The sequence below is a fragment of the Eurosta solidaginis genome, chromosome 4, assembly GCF_040869045.1.
Source record: "Eurosta solidaginis isolate ZX-2024a chromosome 4, ASM4086904v1, whole genome shotgun sequence".
In the NCBI taxonomy this organism is placed as follows: domain Eukaryota; kingdom Metazoa; phylum Arthropoda; class Insecta; order Diptera; family Tephritidae; genus Eurosta; species Eurosta solidaginis.
In genome coordinates this window covers 157,055,269-157,075,598 of record NC_090322.1, presented here as the reverse complement: position 1 = coordinate 157,075,598, position 20,330 = coordinate 157,055,269, and the positions used below count along the sequence as shown (strand labels likewise).

At 37.9% G+C, this 20,330-nt stretch overlaps 2 protein-coding genes across 2 annotated transcripts in view; both read left to right on the top strand.

Annotated features, from left to right (window-relative positions):
• The first annotated feature begins 9,686 nt into the window (after positions 1–9,686).
• Bx42 (Puff-specific protein Bx42) lies at positions 9,687–11,552 on the top strand. Its single transcript, XM_067779145.1, has 2 exons — positions 9,687–10,014; positions 10,079–11,552. The coding sequence occupies exons 1-2, from the start codon at positions 9,783–9,785 to the stop codon at positions 11,479–11,481; spliced, it is 1,635 nt and encodes a 544-aa protein (XP_067635246.1). The 5' UTR covers positions 9,687–9,782; the 3' UTR covers positions 11,482–11,552.
• Positions 11,553–17,368: 5,816 nt separating this feature from the next.
• Positions 17,369–20,330, top strand: part of IntS4 (integrator complex subunit 4) — a 42,095-nt gene continuing 39,133 nt past the window's right edge. Inside the window, exons 1-2 of the mRNA XM_067783505.1 lie at positions 17,369–18,401; positions 18,502–19,035. Of these exons, the coding sequence (XP_067639606.1) occupies positions 17,472–18,401; positions 18,502–19,035 (1,464 nt within the window). The 5' untranslated portion in view covers positions 17,369–17,471. The remainder of the gene's footprint in view (positions 18,402–18,501; positions 19,036–20,330) is intronic.

Here is a 20,330-nt window from a genome sequence, read left to right as displayed (position 1 = left end):
AATTCCGCTTACTAATAATACTTTCCTACTATCAATAAAATTTTTTCCTTTTTTATTAAATAGATAACCGTAACTTAGTACTTAGAACATAACAACTACTAACTACATTAAATTAGAATTAACATCTTGCGTTGCAGATTCCCACTGCTGGCATCAGCCATCAGCGCACTACACATATTCAACTACAAGGCCCCAATAATAACCATCCAGAGCGGGGATGGGTGGATCATAGGGGGCTCATTCAAACTCATACACGTCATCGACCTACAAAAGTACACCACGATGGTGACTCAAATGGATAAATTAGCAAGTAATCTAATCAAACGAACCGACGAGCAACTCTTAGCCCAGCACTACATCAACCAAACACTCGAACGACTCGAAGAGTTGATGGGAAGCACAAGCAAGACTAGAGTCACCCGATCCATTGACTGGATTGGGTCAGCATGGAAATGGCTGGCAGGATCGCCTGACGCAACAGATTGGAATAACATCCTCCACAGCCAAAACCAGATAATAGCGAACAACAACCATCAATATAAGGTCAATAGAAAGCTATTCACAACCACCGAAGAAGTATTGAAACGAATTGAAGAAGTGGTGAACCGCACCAACTACGTAGTAAAAGAAACAGAAGGAATCGAATTCGAGCAAAGCGCACTTCGCAACATTGTCCTCATTCGTGAAGAGGTCAATGAATTTGTGCGAGCATGTCAATTGGCAAAGCGAGGAATTGTTAATACCAACTTGCTAGACATAGACGAAGTGAACCAAATCCTATCCGAAACAGAAACCCTCCCATACCAGAATGTAATTGAGGCAATCGAATATGGCCAACCATCGGTCCTCACAAACGGGACACTTCTACTTTACGTCCTATCGATGCCGAAAGTGACGGCCAGTAAATACAATCTTCTGATTACCCGCGCTGGAATCTACGCTGGTAAACAAGTGGACTTACCGTTCGACAGAATGCTGGTCAATCAAGAGGAGACATACGGGTTGACGAAGGATTGCATGGTTATCGGCTCATCCACAGTATGCAGCTCCGAGTCCTTGATTGCGATGGAAGAAAACAGCTGCCTGCCACGACTCTTAAAAGGTGGGGTGCTAGTTGTCAATTTATTAGACGAAACGGATCCCGTATAGAGCTGGTAAACGAAAACACCATTTTCATTTCAAACTACCAGGGCATAATAAGGAGCAACAATGCCACAATTACTATTAATGGCACATACGTAATTCAATTCAACAACGAGTCAATCAAGATTGGCGATCAGGAATTTTCCAGCAATGAAGCTGTTACCGCACACGCCCTCCCAGCCGTACTTTCTAACATAAAAAACCATACCATGAAAGTCAACTTGGAGTACATCCACGACATCACTATGGAGAATGTTAAGTATCTAGGCTATGTCAATGAAAAAATCAATTTTTCTATCGTTACAGAAGCTATCTCGATTTGCGCAATAGCCCTTATTGCCGGAACACTGTGGAGATGTTACACAAAGAAACTAGACCTTCCACCGGTTCAAATTCCAACGCATTGGACGGGAAACATTAGCATAAATAGGACCCCCAAAGGCAAATCTGCACCTGAATTTTATCGCTCAGATCCTAGCCTGCCAGTCACAAGCGTCAGTACTAAATCATCACCAGAAGACCGCAATCACTCCTTACAAAATTTCTCCCCCTCACGCTTTTCGACATTTGATCTACGAGACGCAGATCTTTAAAGGGGGAGGAGTTACACGCATAGGTACCATAATACGGCACACCCTACGATCACGTTGATAAGCATGTGACTTATTTAGTTCAACAGAATAAGTCGCTGACGCGGCACACGCGCAACCATCGATCAGGTCACCTTACATTAGTTATGGGAATCGCACGCTAAGCATTTCCTGTTTACACAAGCGAGCAGTTCTGGGTAAAGCATGGGAACTGCAATGTAAACATTTTAGTTAATCTAAGAAGTTATTTAAGTAAGTTACAACGTATGTTGAGGGAGTAGTTAATTAGCGTGCAAGTGGCACGAATAAATAAGTTGTGACGTTAATCTGAAATCGTTCTTTCTTTCTTTTCACAAGTATCGGAGGACAGTGAGTTCCTCCGCACCTTTAAATTTTTACATCTCCCACGAGACGGGAGATAACTTGGATATGGCGAGAAACCAAAAACCAATTGATTGGCTATGGCGTTAGCGTTATGGTATGGCACCATTAATCGATTACATTCCTTTTCATAAGGTAGGTTCGATCAGCTGATTTATCTGGTTATGGATTTATGGTTATAAGTCACCATTAATTCGCCCTTAAAGGGTGAATTAAGTTTCCTTAACCTTAACGCCATAGTCGTAAACATGCCCATATCCATAACCATCTCCAATATGATCGATTAATAGTTACGTTCCATTGAGACTTGAGCGAGATACGGATAGAAATTTAACATGCAAATGCAACAACGTTGTGATCCTGATATTTATCTGGTACAATTTCTGATCCGTATAGCAGTTCTGTTCGTTTCGTTTTCTGTAGTAGATTTTTTGACAGCTAACCACTTTTGAGTTGGTAGCACTCATGGCTCAACTATATGGTTGGCTCATCACTACAGCAATAACATACCTTTGTTCACATTGCCAAAATTAGCATGTTGGTGTTAGACGAATGGAATGGAATAAAAACATAAAACTTAGCAGCATTTGTAAGTAGTAAGAAAATGTTGTAAATTCGTTGGTTTCTTTTTAAGTTTGCCATCTCCTTCTGACAATCCCTACTCCAGTGAAATGGAAAAAAAAATCAGCTGGTGAGATGAGCCAACCATATAGTTGAGCCATTGTAGCACTGAACTAAATACTTGTACATTTGTGTATACATAAAAGATCTCGCCATATTTAAAAGCAAGAACTGTGAAAGAGTAAACAACTTGAAGATGATGTAAGGAAAATAAATAGTTTGCTTACGTGCGGAACTATTTAAATGTTAATAATTCTATCAGTATCTTAAAATTTTGTATACGTTTCTACTTATTTTCTACAAAACAGATGTTTTATATTAGTGCTGCCAGCTCTCATAAAGTTGATCCAGATCATTCCAATGAGATTTGAGCCAGAGCCAGAGCTCGATAAACCAATGGAACGGCCCTAATGGTGCCTTAACCTATAAATCGTGAAAATTTCATAAAAATGAAGAAAACGCAAACAATTACAAACATATTCCACAATAAATAAGTCCCTTAGTCGTAACATCTCCAAAACAATTAATAAAATTTACAAAAAGTTATTAAATTCACCAGCTCAAATATTTTTAGGTTATGGCGAGAAACCACAAAAACAAAGTTGGCTATGGTATGGTTATGGCGGTAGCGTTATGGCATGGCAGCATTAATGGATTACATTGATTTCCATAAGGTAGGTTCGATCAGCTGTTTTATCTGGCTATGGTTATATAGTTATGTCACCATTAATTGGCCCTTAAGGAAGTTTAACTGGCCCTTTAGCATTGACATGGATGTGGCGTCCCACAAACGTAACAAATTAAAAACCTGCCGCCATTGTAAATTTTACCAAGTAGCGCAACTAACAGCTGATCGGTGAAATTCGCACATTCACACGCACAGTTCTCGACTCAATTTCAAAAAAAAACTTTAGATTATTTAGCTTAAATTTTAAAGTGAGATAAACCTTACCAATTGATGTATAAATAGAATACATAGGGCGTATTTGTTGTTATTAAAAGAAGCTTTTTATTTATATTAAAGTTTTTAACATTTTCTTTTCAACTTTAATTTAACAATTTCATGCGTTTTTAAAGCATTTTCGTGTATTGAAATACAACCATGTGCATATACGTTTTGACATTACATTTCATACACGTTCGTATTTGCCAATCTCATTGTATCTAAATTCGTAAACAATGACTGCAATTATTCGGTGCGATTCTCGAAAAATTTTATTATTTTTGTGAAATTTTATACTTAATCTGTGGTATTGTGGCGGTCAAAAAGGTTTTATGCAACAATATTTTGCCTCACAACGCGACAATGTATTTCGTAATGTCGAAGTACTTATATGTATATGTTTTGATGTGGAAGCTTGCATTTGAGAACACACAAAATGGTCCCTTCCAACCCCATATGGTACGCTGGTCCCTTTTTCTAAATTTTGGTTTTTTCGGCACAGTTTTGGGACGCTTATTTCTTTTTCACTTAAACTGAAACAAAAATTCAAAATACTGCTAATAAAATTTTCCGCAAATCTATTATCCACATATAATTTTCAATTTACTGCAATGGAATTCTTACCACGAAAATTGCTCTATCTATAAAATGTAGCAGAACAATGACGTTTCACCCGGTAGATAATTTAGGCAAGGCATTAAAAAGGGAAGTGGTGAATGTTCGGGCAAACACATTGTCATTAATTTTTGAAGAAACAACGGACTTATCAGAAACAAGACTTGTTTTAGTGGATATAAATTTCGATCGGTTTTCAATTATTACACAGTTGAAACTTTTAAGACGCTTGATTTTTAGTCTGAGATCCAACTCACACTTACTGAATCTAGGCTCTGGTATGAAGTTTAAACTGTTAGAGAAAAAGTAAACATCTATAAAAATAGCATTAACAACACTGCTTAGTCTTATTTACGATTTACTGAGTTTGCCACAAAGCAAATTTTTTAACCGTTCTTTAATAAAACCTAACTGCGCTATGGACTTTATTCCATTGCAATCAAGCAAAACTAGGTTCACAACGTTTGGTTGGTGAAAGGTGCACTTTCTTTTTGTTTGTGCAGTTTGAATTAAAACAAGTTTCTACTTTATTAAAATTGTATATATTAAACCATTGAAACATCCCAATTGTTTTTATACGAATAAAAAACCTAAAATTTGGTCCTCTTTTTTGAGATCTGGTCTTTTTTTCGATGCATTTTGGGCCTAAATGAAAACATGGTTTAGCAACCGTGTTTGAGAACGCATGTGACAAGGTTGCATTTTTCAGAACTAATTTTCTTTTTAAATAATGAAATAGTAGTATGGAAGCGACAGCCATAGTAGTAGACATTTATGTGATATTAGCAAAGTTTAAAAAACAGAGCATTTTTTCTTTGAAAATAATCTAATGGAAGATGCACACGAGGCGTATCTTCATAGACGCGTATTAGGTACAGCATAAAAAATCTTGAGGCGTAGAAAATCGTAGCTGCATTCCATATTTTGTACGCGTCTACGAAGCTATGTCTCGTGTGTATCTTGCCTAAGTTTAGCTTTTTACGAGATCCAACGTTTTTAATTAATAATGATATATAACACGTGAAGCAACTAAGCTTAAGGTGACTTTTGAGTCGTTTTGACACTTGCGTTGCGTCTACATCTGACTTTGAACACACGCGCTTTGATTGCTTCAATCTGTAAGCAACCCACCGCCAACGTCAAAGCAAAACACAAATAATTAAGAACTTAGGGTTCTTCTTGAAGTTTCCTGAATTTCTTGAAAAATATAAGAATTTCTATCGCCGTTCAACTAAATAAAAAACATAATTTTGTATTCATGTCGATTTCGTGATCGATCAGGAGAGACGGTGGAACATATCCCTCTGGAACGCGACGCAATCTGATGAGGGCACAATAGATCAACGGTCGCAGTGCAATCCACAATAAATTTTCTATATATCTTCATGTTATACAAATAGTTGTATTTCCTTTTTCCTCATGTGAGAGGGGAACTTTTAACGTCCGTTATTTTAAAGTAACCCTTATTTGACGAATCACTGAACGATTTCTTTCAAATAAAGTGTTTGTTAGCGTTCACCGAAGATGGTGAAAACGGCCCCTGGAATTTTTATCTTATATAGCCAAAGAAAGTTATGCAGAAGCAAAATTTAGTCAGCACAAAAAGGTTAGAGAAAATTTAAAATATAATGCATATGTATAAAATGCAAGCAATTTAGGAAATCATTTTTATTATATAAAATTAGTTTGACATATCAGATTTGTCAATATTATTTTAGTCCTGCTACTTTTAACACATTTATAATATTTAAGAAGAACATTTAAGAAGTAAGAAACATGATTAATGCTTACATTAATACGTCTTTCATTTATTTTCATTGAGGCATAAGTTCGTAAAAATAAAAAGCACGTTTTTATAAAGTGCATGTGAAGCTCCCTATATAAAATGAGTAATAGAAGGAACATTGGTTTATATATTACATTTTTAAAATGAAAATCTCCTCATAAAAAAGTAATAGAATGAATGGTAGTTTGTATATTACATTTTTAAAATGAAAATCTCCTGCTAAAAAAGGAGCAAAGCCTAACTACATTTTTTCATTTTCGTACTTAACTACACTCCCTTTTGTGATTCAGGATTTCGGCATATTTTGAAAAAACTCCGAACATCAATTCCTTCATTATATGACATTCGACTACCTAGTCCACTGCCTTCCACTCTATTCGCAACATAAGCTCTATTTAAGCTGCCAAACTATATAGTAAACAATGCCTGCCGCTCACTACAGACTCCTGAGGTACACTTTTTCTCAAAATGCCTTGAGAAATATCCAGTGTAGAGGCATGATAACAGGGGCCATGCAGAACAACAGGATTTTTCGTGTATTTTTTCCTGTCTAGGGGACACGCTGCCATATAGATATGAGTCATTAACCAAAGTATGAGTCATTATCCACTATTTTTCAATAAAATGGCATGTTTTACTGATCTCAATAGATATTGTAACGAATTTAATTGCAAATCATCTTATTTGCAATCCTCTGCTAAGTTCGAATCACTAAACTGTTGAATAAATAACTCCAATTTGTAATAATGCAAAATGGCCTTTATTAAAGTACTTCACAATAACACTCAAACTGTGCAACGAATAGCTTGCTTAATAACCAAACTGATTGATAGCTCAAATGAAACTCTACTATTCAAAATAATACTGCTCTTGCTCGCTAGATAGCGTCTTAGTCGAAACTGCTCTGAATTACTTCTTACTCGCTTGCACCGCTTTTATAGTTTACGCTGCATACATCTAGGCCATTGTACAGGTCAACAAGTAGGATATGTAGCAGCACGCACATACACAGCCACGCTCACCTGATAAAATGCTTGTTCTTGTTCGTTTTTTTTGTGGATGCTATTTGGCACTGTTGTACTTCTTAGGACCAAAAAAAGTTTAGTAGCTGCTATCGAAAACTGCTTAAAATTTTTTTTCTTATATTACAAAGAAATATACTTATTTACTTTCAAACGAGCTCTTAATTACATCTCTCTTTAATAACCATATATTTTGGACAATTTTAATTAACAAATTGTGATACTTTATTACCGGGGACGATTACTAAAACACGACCAAAACCGTCGGGGGAGGTATTAATAGACGCGTTTTGGCCTCGCTTCCAATAATTCGAATACTTTTTCTTTTCGGACTATTGACAACAGGACAAAATGCGTCTATTCATTTTTCTTTCCTCTTTTTTGGACGGGTTATTGCAGTCGACCTCGGTTTCAAACTGTTTTTCGCGGAGAACTTTTGAACGGGTAGAAAAACTTAACTCACGTGTTTGTATTCTTAATACTGAAATAACTACGCGTCCTCAGATACCCCAATTGAAGACTTTTTTATAATTTTCTGAAGGACCCATATGGGTGCACTTAAAATTTCCTACTAAATTCGTTCAAAAAAATTTACCATCACAACAACCCATATCTGATATTCCGATCCCTTTTTTGCTTCCCTGTGTCGCTTTCGACGAAGCAACCCCGGTAATTTTGACACTTCGTTCAGTGTCAAAACTCATGTTCCACGCAGGTTCCACTGGGTTCCCCGCTAGTTTGACACTGACCGAAGTGCGAATAGCGGAATAGCGGAATGATACAAGGTGGCAGCATGGTGACATACCTACAAACATAAATAAAAATTCCATGTACTTGGTTTTTGTAAATTCGATGGACCAATGTCAAAATCGCACTGCACCGGAAGTTGATGTATCAAATCAAATAAAAAAAGTTTATAATCAGCTGTTCCATGCTGCCACCTTGTATCGTTGCGCCATGGCATTGCCTTAGCATCGCCTTAGTGATGGTATAGCTTAGTGATGCTAATATCCGTGACAATATGTATTAGGGCTGGGACTATCCGCATTATTCGAATATCCGGATATCAATACGGATATCCGTTGACACGGATAAAATCCCAACGGCGTGGATATCCGGTTAATATTCGTTTGTGAAACTATCCGGATATACGGATTTATGAAGATCCGATTAATAACCGTGTTTTTGGATATCCAGTGAACGCAACAAATGGATGCACCTTATATGTTTATTTAACATTAATAACAATAAATTCGTGGGGCATTTAAATCAATTAATAGTGAGTACCAAAAAGGCTCTTATTGAGAAATATGTAACATGGTGTTAAACTATTTTCTTCTTGTTCTGCTGTATGAAACCAAGTGCCGATATCATTTCCCGACTCAAACAATTTCGTGTGGGACGAAATGTGAATAATTTTTCGATGTTTGCTTCATTCAATTCTGATATGCAGATATTTAACTTTTATATTCCAGTATCCGGACATACGGATATCAGGATTTTCAGTTTACGTATACGGATATCTGAACAGCAAATATCTGGATTTTCCATTTAAGAATCCGGACAGCCCGATTTTTTGCTTAGCTATGCGGTTATTCGAATATCCGGATAGTTGAAAAATCCGGATGCACTTCACAGCCCTAATATGTATGCACTAGAATCGTGCTAAAGCATAGTAACGGTATGGCAACGCTTCTAGCAAAATAAGAAACATTATGAAACTTCAAAAATCCCCAAACACGTCAAAAAATGTTGAGTGGAACTACCTTCTTTTCTATACAAATTTTTCTTTTGCCTTGACGTTGGCAAAAGTAATGGCAGCCTGGGCATTGTTTACTATATAGTTTGGCAACTTAAATAGAGGTTATGTTGCGAATAGAGTGGAAGGCAGTGGACTAGGCAGTCGAATGTCATATAATGAAGGATTGGTGTTCGGAGTCTTTTCAAAGTTAAAAAAAAAAAAATGATAAAAGCTTTAATAAAAATAAAACTATTGTTTTAATAACAACAAAAACGCCTTATATATTCTATATACATAAATTCGTAAGGATTGTCTCACTTTAAAATTTGAGCTAAATAATCTAGTTTGTTTTTGAAACTGAGTCGAGAACTGTGCGTGTGAATGTGCGAATTTTCACCGATCAGCTGTTAGCTGCGCTACTTGGTAAAATTTACAATGAGCCTGGGTTAGTGGATTGTAAATATAACCCATTGTCATTGTTTACTATATAGTTTGGCAGGTTAAGTAGAGGTTATGTTGCGAATAGAGTGGAAGGCAGTGGACTAGGCAGTCGAATGTCATATAATGAAGGAATGGTGTTCGGAGTTTTTTCAAAGTTAAACAAAAAAATGATAACAGCTATAATATAAATAAAACTATTGTTTTAATAACAACAAAAACGCCATATATATTCTGTATACATAAATTTATAAGGAGTATCTCACTTTAAAATTTGAATTAAATAATCTAAAATTTTTTTTTAGAACTGAGTCGAGAACTGTGCGTGTGAATGTGTGAATTTTCACCGATCAGCTGTTAGTTGCGCTACTTGGTAAAATTTACAATGCCCATTGTTTTATTTCAACAAAACATCTAGTCCAGCAGCAACATTTTTTTCCAATTTTTAGTGGTCTTGGGAATATACAAGTGAATCATTTAGTAAAATAAAAAATTAAGTACAATGTCTCTGTCAAGCATTTTACCTTCGCCTTCGAATCCAGTATGGGACAGGGAAGATGAACGACGCGTATCGCAAAAGTCCAAGATTATTGGAGCACCGATGGGTGCATTGGTATCAGCAAAAATTGCTGCACCCCCATATGGTCAGCGTAAAGATTGGGTTCCGCGTACAGAAGCGGACTTTGGCGATGGGGGCGCATTTCCGGAAATTCATGTGGCACAATATCCACTTGGTAAGCAAAGCTTTCTATGTGTGCGATTTCAGGAATACAGTTTATTTCAAATGCATTTATCTAGGCATGGGAAGTCCATCGAATTTGAATAAGAAATCAAATGCACTCGCAGTACGTTTGGACGATGAAGGAAAAATCAAGTATGATGCTATAGCACGTCAAGGTCATGTCAAAGATAAAATTGTATACTCGTCAATATCACAATTGCTTCCAGCAGAGGTACTTGCTGACGATGCCGAAGAATTGCGGCGGCCTGATGCTGAAACTGTTGCCGATACGACTGAAGAAACGAGACGAGCTTTAGAAAAGTTGACCAATGCCAAAATCGCGGCCGCCATGCCAGTTAGGCATGCCGAAAAATCAGCACCAGCACAGTATATACGTTATACACCTTCACAACAAGGAGATGCATTCAATTCAGGTGCGAAACAGCGTGTTATTCGCATGGTTGAAGCACAACAAGATCCAATGGAACCACCAAAGTTCCGTATCAACAAAAAAATACCTCGTGGACCTCCATCGCCGCCAGCACCCGTGTTGCATTCACCTTCGCGCAAGGTCACAGTTAAAGAACAAAAGGAGTGGAAGATACCCCCTTGCATTTCGAACTGGAAGAATGCAAAGGGTTATACAATACCTTTGGATAAACGCTTGGCTGCCGATGGCCGTGGTTTGCAACAAGTACATATTAGTGAGAAATTTGCTAAAATGGCTGAGGCGTTGTATATAGCCGATCGTAAAGCTCGTGAGGCTGTAGAGGCCCGTGCACAGCTTGAAAAGAAATTAGCACAGAAAGAAAAAGAAAAGAAAGAGGACATGTTACGAATGATGGCCCAACGTGCTCGAGAGGAACGTGCAGGTTTGCGGCAACCTGAAGACCCAACTGCCGTTAATCCAGAAACTCGGGAACGTAACGAATTAAGGGCTGAACGTCATCGTGAGCGACAGCGGGATCGTAATTTGGCACGTGCTGCCCCTGAAAAACGTACTAAATTACAACGTGAACGTGAACGTGATATTTCTGAACAAATTGCACTGGGTATGCCTGCAAAGACGACTGGTAATGGCGAAACACTGTTCGATCAACGTCTGTTCAATACCACAAAGGGTATGGATTCAGGTTATGGTGATGACGAAGCATATAATGTTTACGATAAACCATGGCGTGATTCCAATTCATTAGCCTCACATTTATATCGTCCAAGCAAACAATTGGATAATGATGCTTATGGTGGAGACTTGGACCAAATAGTAAATACACAACGATTCGTTCCTGATAAAGAGTTTTCAGGTACTACTCGTGGTGCCGCTGGTGCTGCTCAACGTTCAGGACCAGTACAGTTTGAGAAGGAAGAGGATCCATTCGGTTTGGATCAGTTCTTGAATATGGCTAAAAAGGCACCCAAACGATCTGAGGATAAGAGCGATCGAAGTGGAAATACAGAGAGAAAACGTAGAAAAGATTAATACCATTCTATAGTCATGTAAATGTAAGCTAATGTACGAGTAAATAAATCACATTGAAGACGATAAAAGTGTTTTCAAGCTTTAAAATTTTTCTAAAATATTAATAAATACATTCTTCGAAGTTTTTGGAGGTATGCTGTACCGATCAAGACACTCCGAAGGTTTTGGGGGAGTGTTATTGATGTTGATGCTCCTTTGCTGGATATAGATTCGGTAAATTGCGGCAACAAGCACGATTAACTGTCCGGCCCAACCATATCGAGAACGATTTAACATGACCACATTGAACCTTCTAGGCCATTCATATAATTGGTATATCATGGCTTAGGCTGGATGCCGCATCAAAGTCATTTAATAACTTCTCTACTGCAAGACATTAAAGTATACGATGGGTTGCTAAAGTACTTCTTATCACATACTGGAGTTCAGGGAAACTTGTTTCGACAGGTTGGACTAAAGCGATAATGGTGTTAGAGGCGTTGGTTCCATATTGTGATTGAGAAGATGGTTAGTTTCATGTGGAGACACGTGGCAAGCAGTAAATACATTGGGCATGTCGGGATTGATTCTGGATATGCAAGAATTTAATCTATAAGTGGCCAGATCGAAGTTGAGCTGGGAAGATTGGGAAGATTTCTTCCTCAACTGCGAGTTCAGGGAGTTTATCTTTGATAATGGGGTTGACTGGTCCCTTGTCCCCCAGCGGGTTAGGGGGTCAGAATATACCCGCGGTAGATATGCCTGTGGTAAGAGGCGACTAAAATACCAGATTCAAGGGCCTACGTAGCGCAACCCTTCAGGTTGCCAGCGCAATATATAGCTTCTCCAAACCCAATTTTCAAACTCACCTATCCGCGGCGAACCCTGTTTCACTAACAGACGAGGCACTGGCGACCCCAAGCTCCTCATGGAACTTGGGGGTGGGAATGGAGGGATGACCTGAAGGTTTAATAAATCGTTCCCGAAATGGTCGGGCTAGCACCTTAATAGTGCTGTGTTACCGGATCTGTAACCGGCAAAGGACCATCACATCGATAACACTCCCCAAAGCCTTCGGGAAGTACCCTTATCGCTACAACAACAACGGAGCCCTTGTTAGCATAATAATCCGATGACTTTTTATGGATGTCACTACTTTTCTTTAATACGGCTGACTTCTTGAGTCCAGGGCTATTCTGAGCGCAGTGTTTAACAGACCTCACGTTTCCTTCAGTGTTTTTCTTTTAGGCTCGCCGACCATATTGGGAACGCATAGCATACAAGCGGCCAGCCAATTGCTTTATTACTGGCTATGAGCGATTCTTTGTCTTTGCCCCAAGTGCTATCGGTAAGATACCTGACCGACAATTTTGTCGCCGCTCTGAACTTTAGGGACAATTGCGGCTATATGCTCGCCAAAATGTAGGTTCTGATTGAATGTCACACTCAGTATTTTTGGGTATATGACAGTCGGTAACGTAATGCCCATTAACGTGGATGTCCAATAGTGTCGACATTTGCTTTGTCCATGTGCCAGATTTCCCTGAGGTGAAAAAACTGGGGTAAAAGTCTAGTTGAAGGGTCGACGCTACCAAAAATATCGAGAAAAGTGTCAAAAGACGCGTATTGACATCGACAATAATTCGAAGGCGGAAAAGAAAATTGGTAATTCTTTACTTTAGCTCACATCTGCTAAATTCGTCGCGCTTTGACCCCAGAGCCACGAATACGAAAGCGGAAAATACAAATTTTAACTCGCTCAAAAGGATTTAACGAATAACCGAAAAATGACCAACGGGTTCCTCCGAAACCGTTTGAAAAAACGGATTCGATTACCTATTCCATTACTTAAAAAATTTGCTCAAAAGCGTTTTTCAAACAATTTTGTTGAAGACTGTAACAGTGTTGTTATAGTTGTAGCAGTAACTGGCTGCTCATATTTTCTCTAATAACTGAATTCCAAAAATTAATATTAATATGTAGTCCGATTTTCTGAAGACAAATTTAAATGTCGGTTTGAAACACAAATATGTAAGATAAACCAGGCATGCTTAACCAACGAACCGATATCATTTCGTTACGATAATTAACGTTAATAAACGAAACAAAATCATTTCGTTTCGTTTATTAACGTTAAGAACGTCAAATTAACGAAGTGATTTTGTTTCGTTTTCGGCCATATCAAAACGAAATCAAATCGTTTATGTTGATTATTAATTTCAAACTATGCTGGCAAAGCTGATTGATGGCGGAGTCATTAAAGGTGAAAGCATTGGCCAATATGATTGCAACTTTTCTCATGAATTTTGACAGTACGAACATTTCTCAGAGTATTTTTGACATTACCACCAACGAATTACACAAACAAATTACACGGAGTTTGTGTGTGTATGTCCGCTCGCTGTTACCACCTTACGGCTTCACCATGGCTATAGCATTTCCAGCACAATTCAAACATAAAGTATCACGTTTTTGTTAACGTTTTTAACGTTAACGAAAGCTTTTCGTAAAGAAAAATTTTAATTGTCAGGAGATATTTGCAGTTAAAGGGCCAGTTAAACTTCCTTAAGCTGGAGACAATGGTGCTTTATCGGTAACCGTATCGGTAACCTATAACAGCTGATTCGACCAACCTTATGAGAATCAATGCAATCGATTATTGGTGCCGCTAAGGTCGTAGCCGTATCGTAGCCAACCAATTGGGTTTTGGTTACCGTCGTAACGATAAACAGCTGATTACGTTAGGGATACGGATACAGCGATACGACATACGGCACCAATGACTCCGGCCATAGTCGTAACCATACCAATATCCATAACCATCTCCATTATGATCGATTAATGGTGCCATAACTTTAAACAGCTGAAATTTTCATAAAAATGAGGAAAACGCAAAATTTTACAAACATAATTGAAATTGTCAAGTGTTTTATTCAATACTGTTTAAATATTACTTTAAAATTGCTGACTGCTTATGTTGTTTATATCGTGTATTACATCTGAGATCTAAGTGTCGGTATATTTGGTCTGTATAATTGTTTAATTTGTAGACTGATAAATAAATAAATATTCCTCAAACAATAAGTCTCTAAGTCAAAACGTATCCAAAACAATAAATAAATTATACAAAGAGTCAATAAATTCACCAACTCAAATATTTTTAGGTTATGGATATGGCGTAAAACCAAAGACCAATTGGTTGGCTATGATATCCCTACAAGAAACGCTGATAGTTTTACTAATACACTCACACTTGTAATTGACAATGCTGATCCTGCGATGATGTAAACATTGATACTCAAATTTATGTATGTTCCTTTGTTCGCTCACGCATGTCCGCATGTTCCCAACGACAGCCGATAATCATGAAAAAGGACTCAAACTGGGAAAGCTTCGGACACCTGGTACAGAACAAAAGAACATACAGCAGATACCATTATGCATGTGAGACAGATACATAATTCTCAACGGAATTTTATGTATGCGAGAACAGTTTATCCGATTTAATCATGTTGTCACTACTGACTGTCATATGACAATCAAATGATTATCACGGTTGTTTTGATATTTTTTAAATTCCGCCATTTTCAACCAACGAAAACCATAAGTATAAAAATAAGTTTAAAAAATGAAAAAGAGAGCATTTCAAAGCTCCATGCTAAAAGAAAAAAAATCGAAAATAATATTAAAAAATACCAAAAGCTGTCGGAATGTATGGGGCGCACTCAAAAAACTGATACTCGAAAAATAATAGTGGTTAGTGGTGATCCATTTTTAAATGTGTTTCCGCATAAGGAAAGCGCTCTTCTTTGTTTTGTTTTTTCTGAATTTAAATTGAACATTCTGAACTCGAATTCTTATAAAACTATTTATTTTAAACAAATAAAAAACACGTATGCTTTTATCACGTACAAAATTAAAAACGTAATGAAATAAAGTAAATAAAAAGCATTGTTTCCTTTTTGGCGGAATATAAAAATCATTGTAAATTTTACCAAGTAGCGCAACTAACAGCTGATCGGTGAAAATTCGCACATTCACACGCACAGTTCACGACTCAGTTTCAAAACAAAACTTTAGATTATTTAATTCAAATTTTAAAGTGGTATAATCCTTACAAATTTATGTATACAGAATATATATGGCGTTTTTGTTGTTATTAAAACAATAGTTTTATTTATATTAAAGCTTTTACCATTTTTTTTTTAACTTTGAAAAATCTCCGAACACCATTCCTTCATTATATGACATTCGACTGCCTAGTCCACTGCCTTCCACTCTATTCGCAACATAACCTCTACTTAAGATGCCAAACTATATAGTAAACAATGATAAAAATGGTCATTTATGATAGTATAACAGTCAAACCTGATATCTACAGTAAACTATCATTTATGACACTTTTTGATAGTTAGAGTGTCAGCACTGATCCAAGAAAAGGAATGAGAGTGAGCAGTACGTCTATATACTTCATCAGTAGGCCATGTTGGTATATAAGAAGGAGACAAAAACACACGTACACAGTTGTTTACATCACATTTGCGCAAGTCCCCTTAAGTTCGTGATAGAAAGTTTGTATGAGGCGCTGATCGTTAGGTTGACATTGCTGACAATCATATGGTAGTCATATGATAGTCAGTATTCTTGTAGGGATGTTTATGGTTTTAGCATGGTATGGCACCATTAATCGATTATATTGATTTCCATAAGGTTGGTTCGATCAGCTGTTTTATCTGGTTATGGATAAGCATGGTTCAATTATGTACAGGTTGGCTCATCTCATCAGCTGATTTTATTTATGTCATTGCATGGTCGAAGGGATTGTCAAAAGGAGATGGCAAACTCAAAATGAAACCAACACATTGCCAACATTTTACTAACACATACAAAAACTGCTAAGTTTTATATTTCCATTCCATACTATTCGCACCAAGCCCAATACACAGATTTTGACAATTTGAACAGAGATATTTTGTTGCTTTACAGATGAGCCAACCTGTATATAGTTGAACCATGTGGATAAGTCACCATTAGTTGACCCTTAAAGTTGACAATTTTCATTTAGTTGTAATTTTGTTCTGCACAAGAAAAAAAATTTTACAAAGGATTTTGAAGAGAAGTATTCTGCGCAAATATACTATGGATCCATCCTCGGGTTCAGAGAGGTCCGGTAATTTTTCCGTTTTTCGCGAATATCTTTTGATTAATGCAAACTTTTTCTTTACCGCTCTCGGATTATTGCTACTTTGGTCGAATCGCGCCTTTTGACACTCTCCACATATTTTTGGACATGTATTAGCAAATGACGCTTGTTGTAAATAAATACCAAATTTGGTATTCTTTAAAGACATGTCTAAACAAGTTTGTTTTTCCTTTTTTGACGATTGTATCTCTATCAACTATTTTTAAAAACACAATTGCCGCCATCCAGTGAGTTTTACAGCTCCGGCTCGCGCTCAATTCTCACGGGAATGCTCTGGGTCATTGAGAGACTTGAGAAGCAGATGTCGTGATATTTTCGCACACGTGAAATGTGATAGGCAGATGTCGCCGCTGTTTTTCATTTAACTCATAAGGCGAAAGGCAAAGCAGCGACATCTCTTTTTGTAAAAGTAGGTTTATTAAATTCAGCGTTGCCGCACTAAAGACAAGTAATTAACAAATTATCTAGCTCACAAATTGAACCAGACTTCTATCTGGATTTATCTGGCTCAAATCTTTGTTGCATTTACATGCAAAATTATTTATCTGGCTCAGGCTTTTGCCATCGGATGATGGCTAATACCATGATGGAATTATAGATGTGTGAATTGTGGCTAAAACTATCCACCAATCGCTATTATCGATAGTTTGCACTTCAATTGTGAAAACACGTTTGGAAAAGAAAAAGAATTCATTGCACAAAAACATTGCCATTGTGAATCAAAGTTGTTTCACAATGAACATTGCTACTTGCGGGGGTAATATCAATTAAATTAAATACAACTTTTCATTTGATTTTGTGTACTAAAATGGCTACCGCAGTGAAGCGGTGTCATTCCGTTACGGAAACTATTGAGTTGGTTCAGAAACCATCAAAGAAAATACGAATTCAAACGACAGTAAAGGCTGCAACCAGCAGTAAAATATTGCAAATATTAGCTTCCTTGGACATTCTACCCGCCACGCAGGGTCAACAAGGTAGCAAAGAATTATTGGAAGTATTAGTTAAAATAGCCGATGAACTCGTTTTGGAGGATACACAGGTGGCTGAAGTACAAGATGTTATACATCGACTAATGGATATATTTCGTCAAGAGCGTGATGGCGACACTACGGTCCGAGTGAAAATACTTGGATTGCTTGCTGATTTTGCTGATGTACAATTACCTGAAGTGATCAATGCATTAGTCGATGGTATTATTGCTGTTATAAAACAAGAACGTTCGCAAAAAGTTATTGCCCAAGGTTTATATAGTCTACATAAGATCGGCATAAAAAATATAAAGCTCTTACCATCAACACATGTGACGAAAATTGCACATTTTGCACAGCAACAACTCACCTCAGACTCGCATCATACACATAAATATGCATTATTGGTACTATCAGCTTTTATTACCTTAAATGATGCTCGTAAAGGTGTACTGGACTTAATCGGGCACTATGCAGATTCACAAGATTCAGGTGTACGTTCACAAGCATTACGTTCAATATTGTGCTTGGGTGAGCGTGGTGCTACACTATCACCAAAATTATATCAACGCGCTGTTGAAGCAATGAAAGATGATTATGAGTGCGTGCGCAAGGAAGCATTACAATTAGTTTTTCAATTAGGCGTTAGTCATCCAGATCACATGATTGCTGGATGCGATGAAGACGAAGAGATGCGTTTAGTTGATGCTGCGTTTGGCAAAGTTTGTGGTGCACTATGTGACCTATCCATTCAAATACGCACACAGGTAATGATAATTGCAAACATAAATTAAATGGGATTACACTGTTACAAGAAGACAAATGTAAAATTTATAACCGATTCTTTATTTTGTTTATGTTGCGTAGGCTGCAGAGCACCTGGGTCTGATGACGCAAGTTAGTTCAGAATTTTTAAACCAAACACTCGACAAAAAGTTGATGAGTAATTTACGTCGTAAGAAGACAGCACATGAACGTGGTGCACAGTTGGTAGCAAGTGGTGAATGGTCAACGGGGAAACGTTGGGCAGATGATGCCCCCCAAGAGCGGTTGGACTCCAAATCTATATCTTTGGTGGCTAGTGGAGCTTGTGGTGCACTAGTACACGGATTGGAGGATGAGTTTTTAGAAGTGCGTACAGCTGCAGTGGACTCCATGTGCAAGTTGGCGTTAAGTAATCCTGACTTTGCCGTAACTTGTCTTGACTTTTTAGTGGATATGTTTAATGACGAAATCGAAGATGTGCGCTTAAAAGCAATTTATAGCCTCACTGCTATTGCTCGTCATATTATTTTGCGTGAGGACCAGTTGGAGACTATGTTAAGTGCTTTAGAAGATTACTCAGTTGAGGTTCGTGAGGGTCTACATTTGATGTTAGGCGCATGTCGTGTCTCCACGCAGGTAAGTAAAACCGAACTCCATTACAACATTTGATCAAAATATCAATATCAAAACCGCATGGCCAGATGACTTTTTTTCCTATTTATGCATAGCCGACAACAAAACCGTCCACTATAATGTCAAAGTTAACTAAAACCGCCTGTAAGTGCAGGCAAAGGTTTTTTGCGAGGTTTTATTGCTGCTGTTGTTGTAGCGATAAAGACACTCCCCCTGGGGAGTGTTACCGATGTTGATGGTACTTTGCCGAATACAGATATGGTAAGTTTCGATAACAAGCACCATTAAGATACTAGCTTGTTACCGGAACGTACCGGATCTGCACCCGGCAAAGACCATCAACATTGATAACACTCCTCAAGCCTTCGTGAGTGTCCTTATCGCTACAACAACACAAACAACAACAACAGGTACTAACCCGACCATCTCGGGAACGATTTGGTAAGACCACATGAAACCTTCTAGGCCATAACGGCCACCCACCCCCTAGATCCATGAGGGATTTGGGGTCGCCAGAGCCTCGGCTGTTAGTGAAACAGGATTCGCCGCGGATAGGTGAGGTTGACAATTGGATTGGGGGCAACCCCTTGAGATTGTTGCGCTACACAACCCCTTGAAGTTATTTGGTATTTTAGTCGCCTCTTACGACAAGCATACCTACCGCGAGTATATTCTAAGCCCCCTAACCCGCTGGGGTTAACGCTGCCGATAGTCCTTTCTTCGATATTAATCGCGAAAATTTCACGATTATGGCCCGACCATCCCGGAAACTATTTAAAACAACGACGTTGCATATTATGCATTTTTGTGGGTATTTCCCAAGTAGAAACGTCATTTAGTGGGACTTCTGAGGATTGTCACGGCATGCCACTCGAATTTTTCCACGCAAAGGACTGCTCCATATTTTCTTAGTAAGAAAGGCGTTGAACTCAATCCTGGTTAAGAAAAATGGTTGGATGCGTGTGGAGTAAACGAATACCTTAAGGAAAGTCGCACTCATGCCAGTGTGCCGTATGCAAAGGATTGTTGCATAGAGCGGGATGTTTTGGTTGAGATCTCAACATTCTGAGACCCTGCAATTTCCTCAAAACTTTTGTGGCTCCTTGCTTTTCACGCCACAGGGCGTCCCGCAGTCTGAACCTTAGCTTGTTGTTGTTGTTGTTGTTGTTGTTGTTGTATTAACGATTTCCCAATATGATAATACCCTGTGTACATGTGCCGCTGGGTATAAAAATGCTATAAAATATCAATTGAGACAATTCAAAGCCTAATATGTCATCAAAACTAGCAACAACATC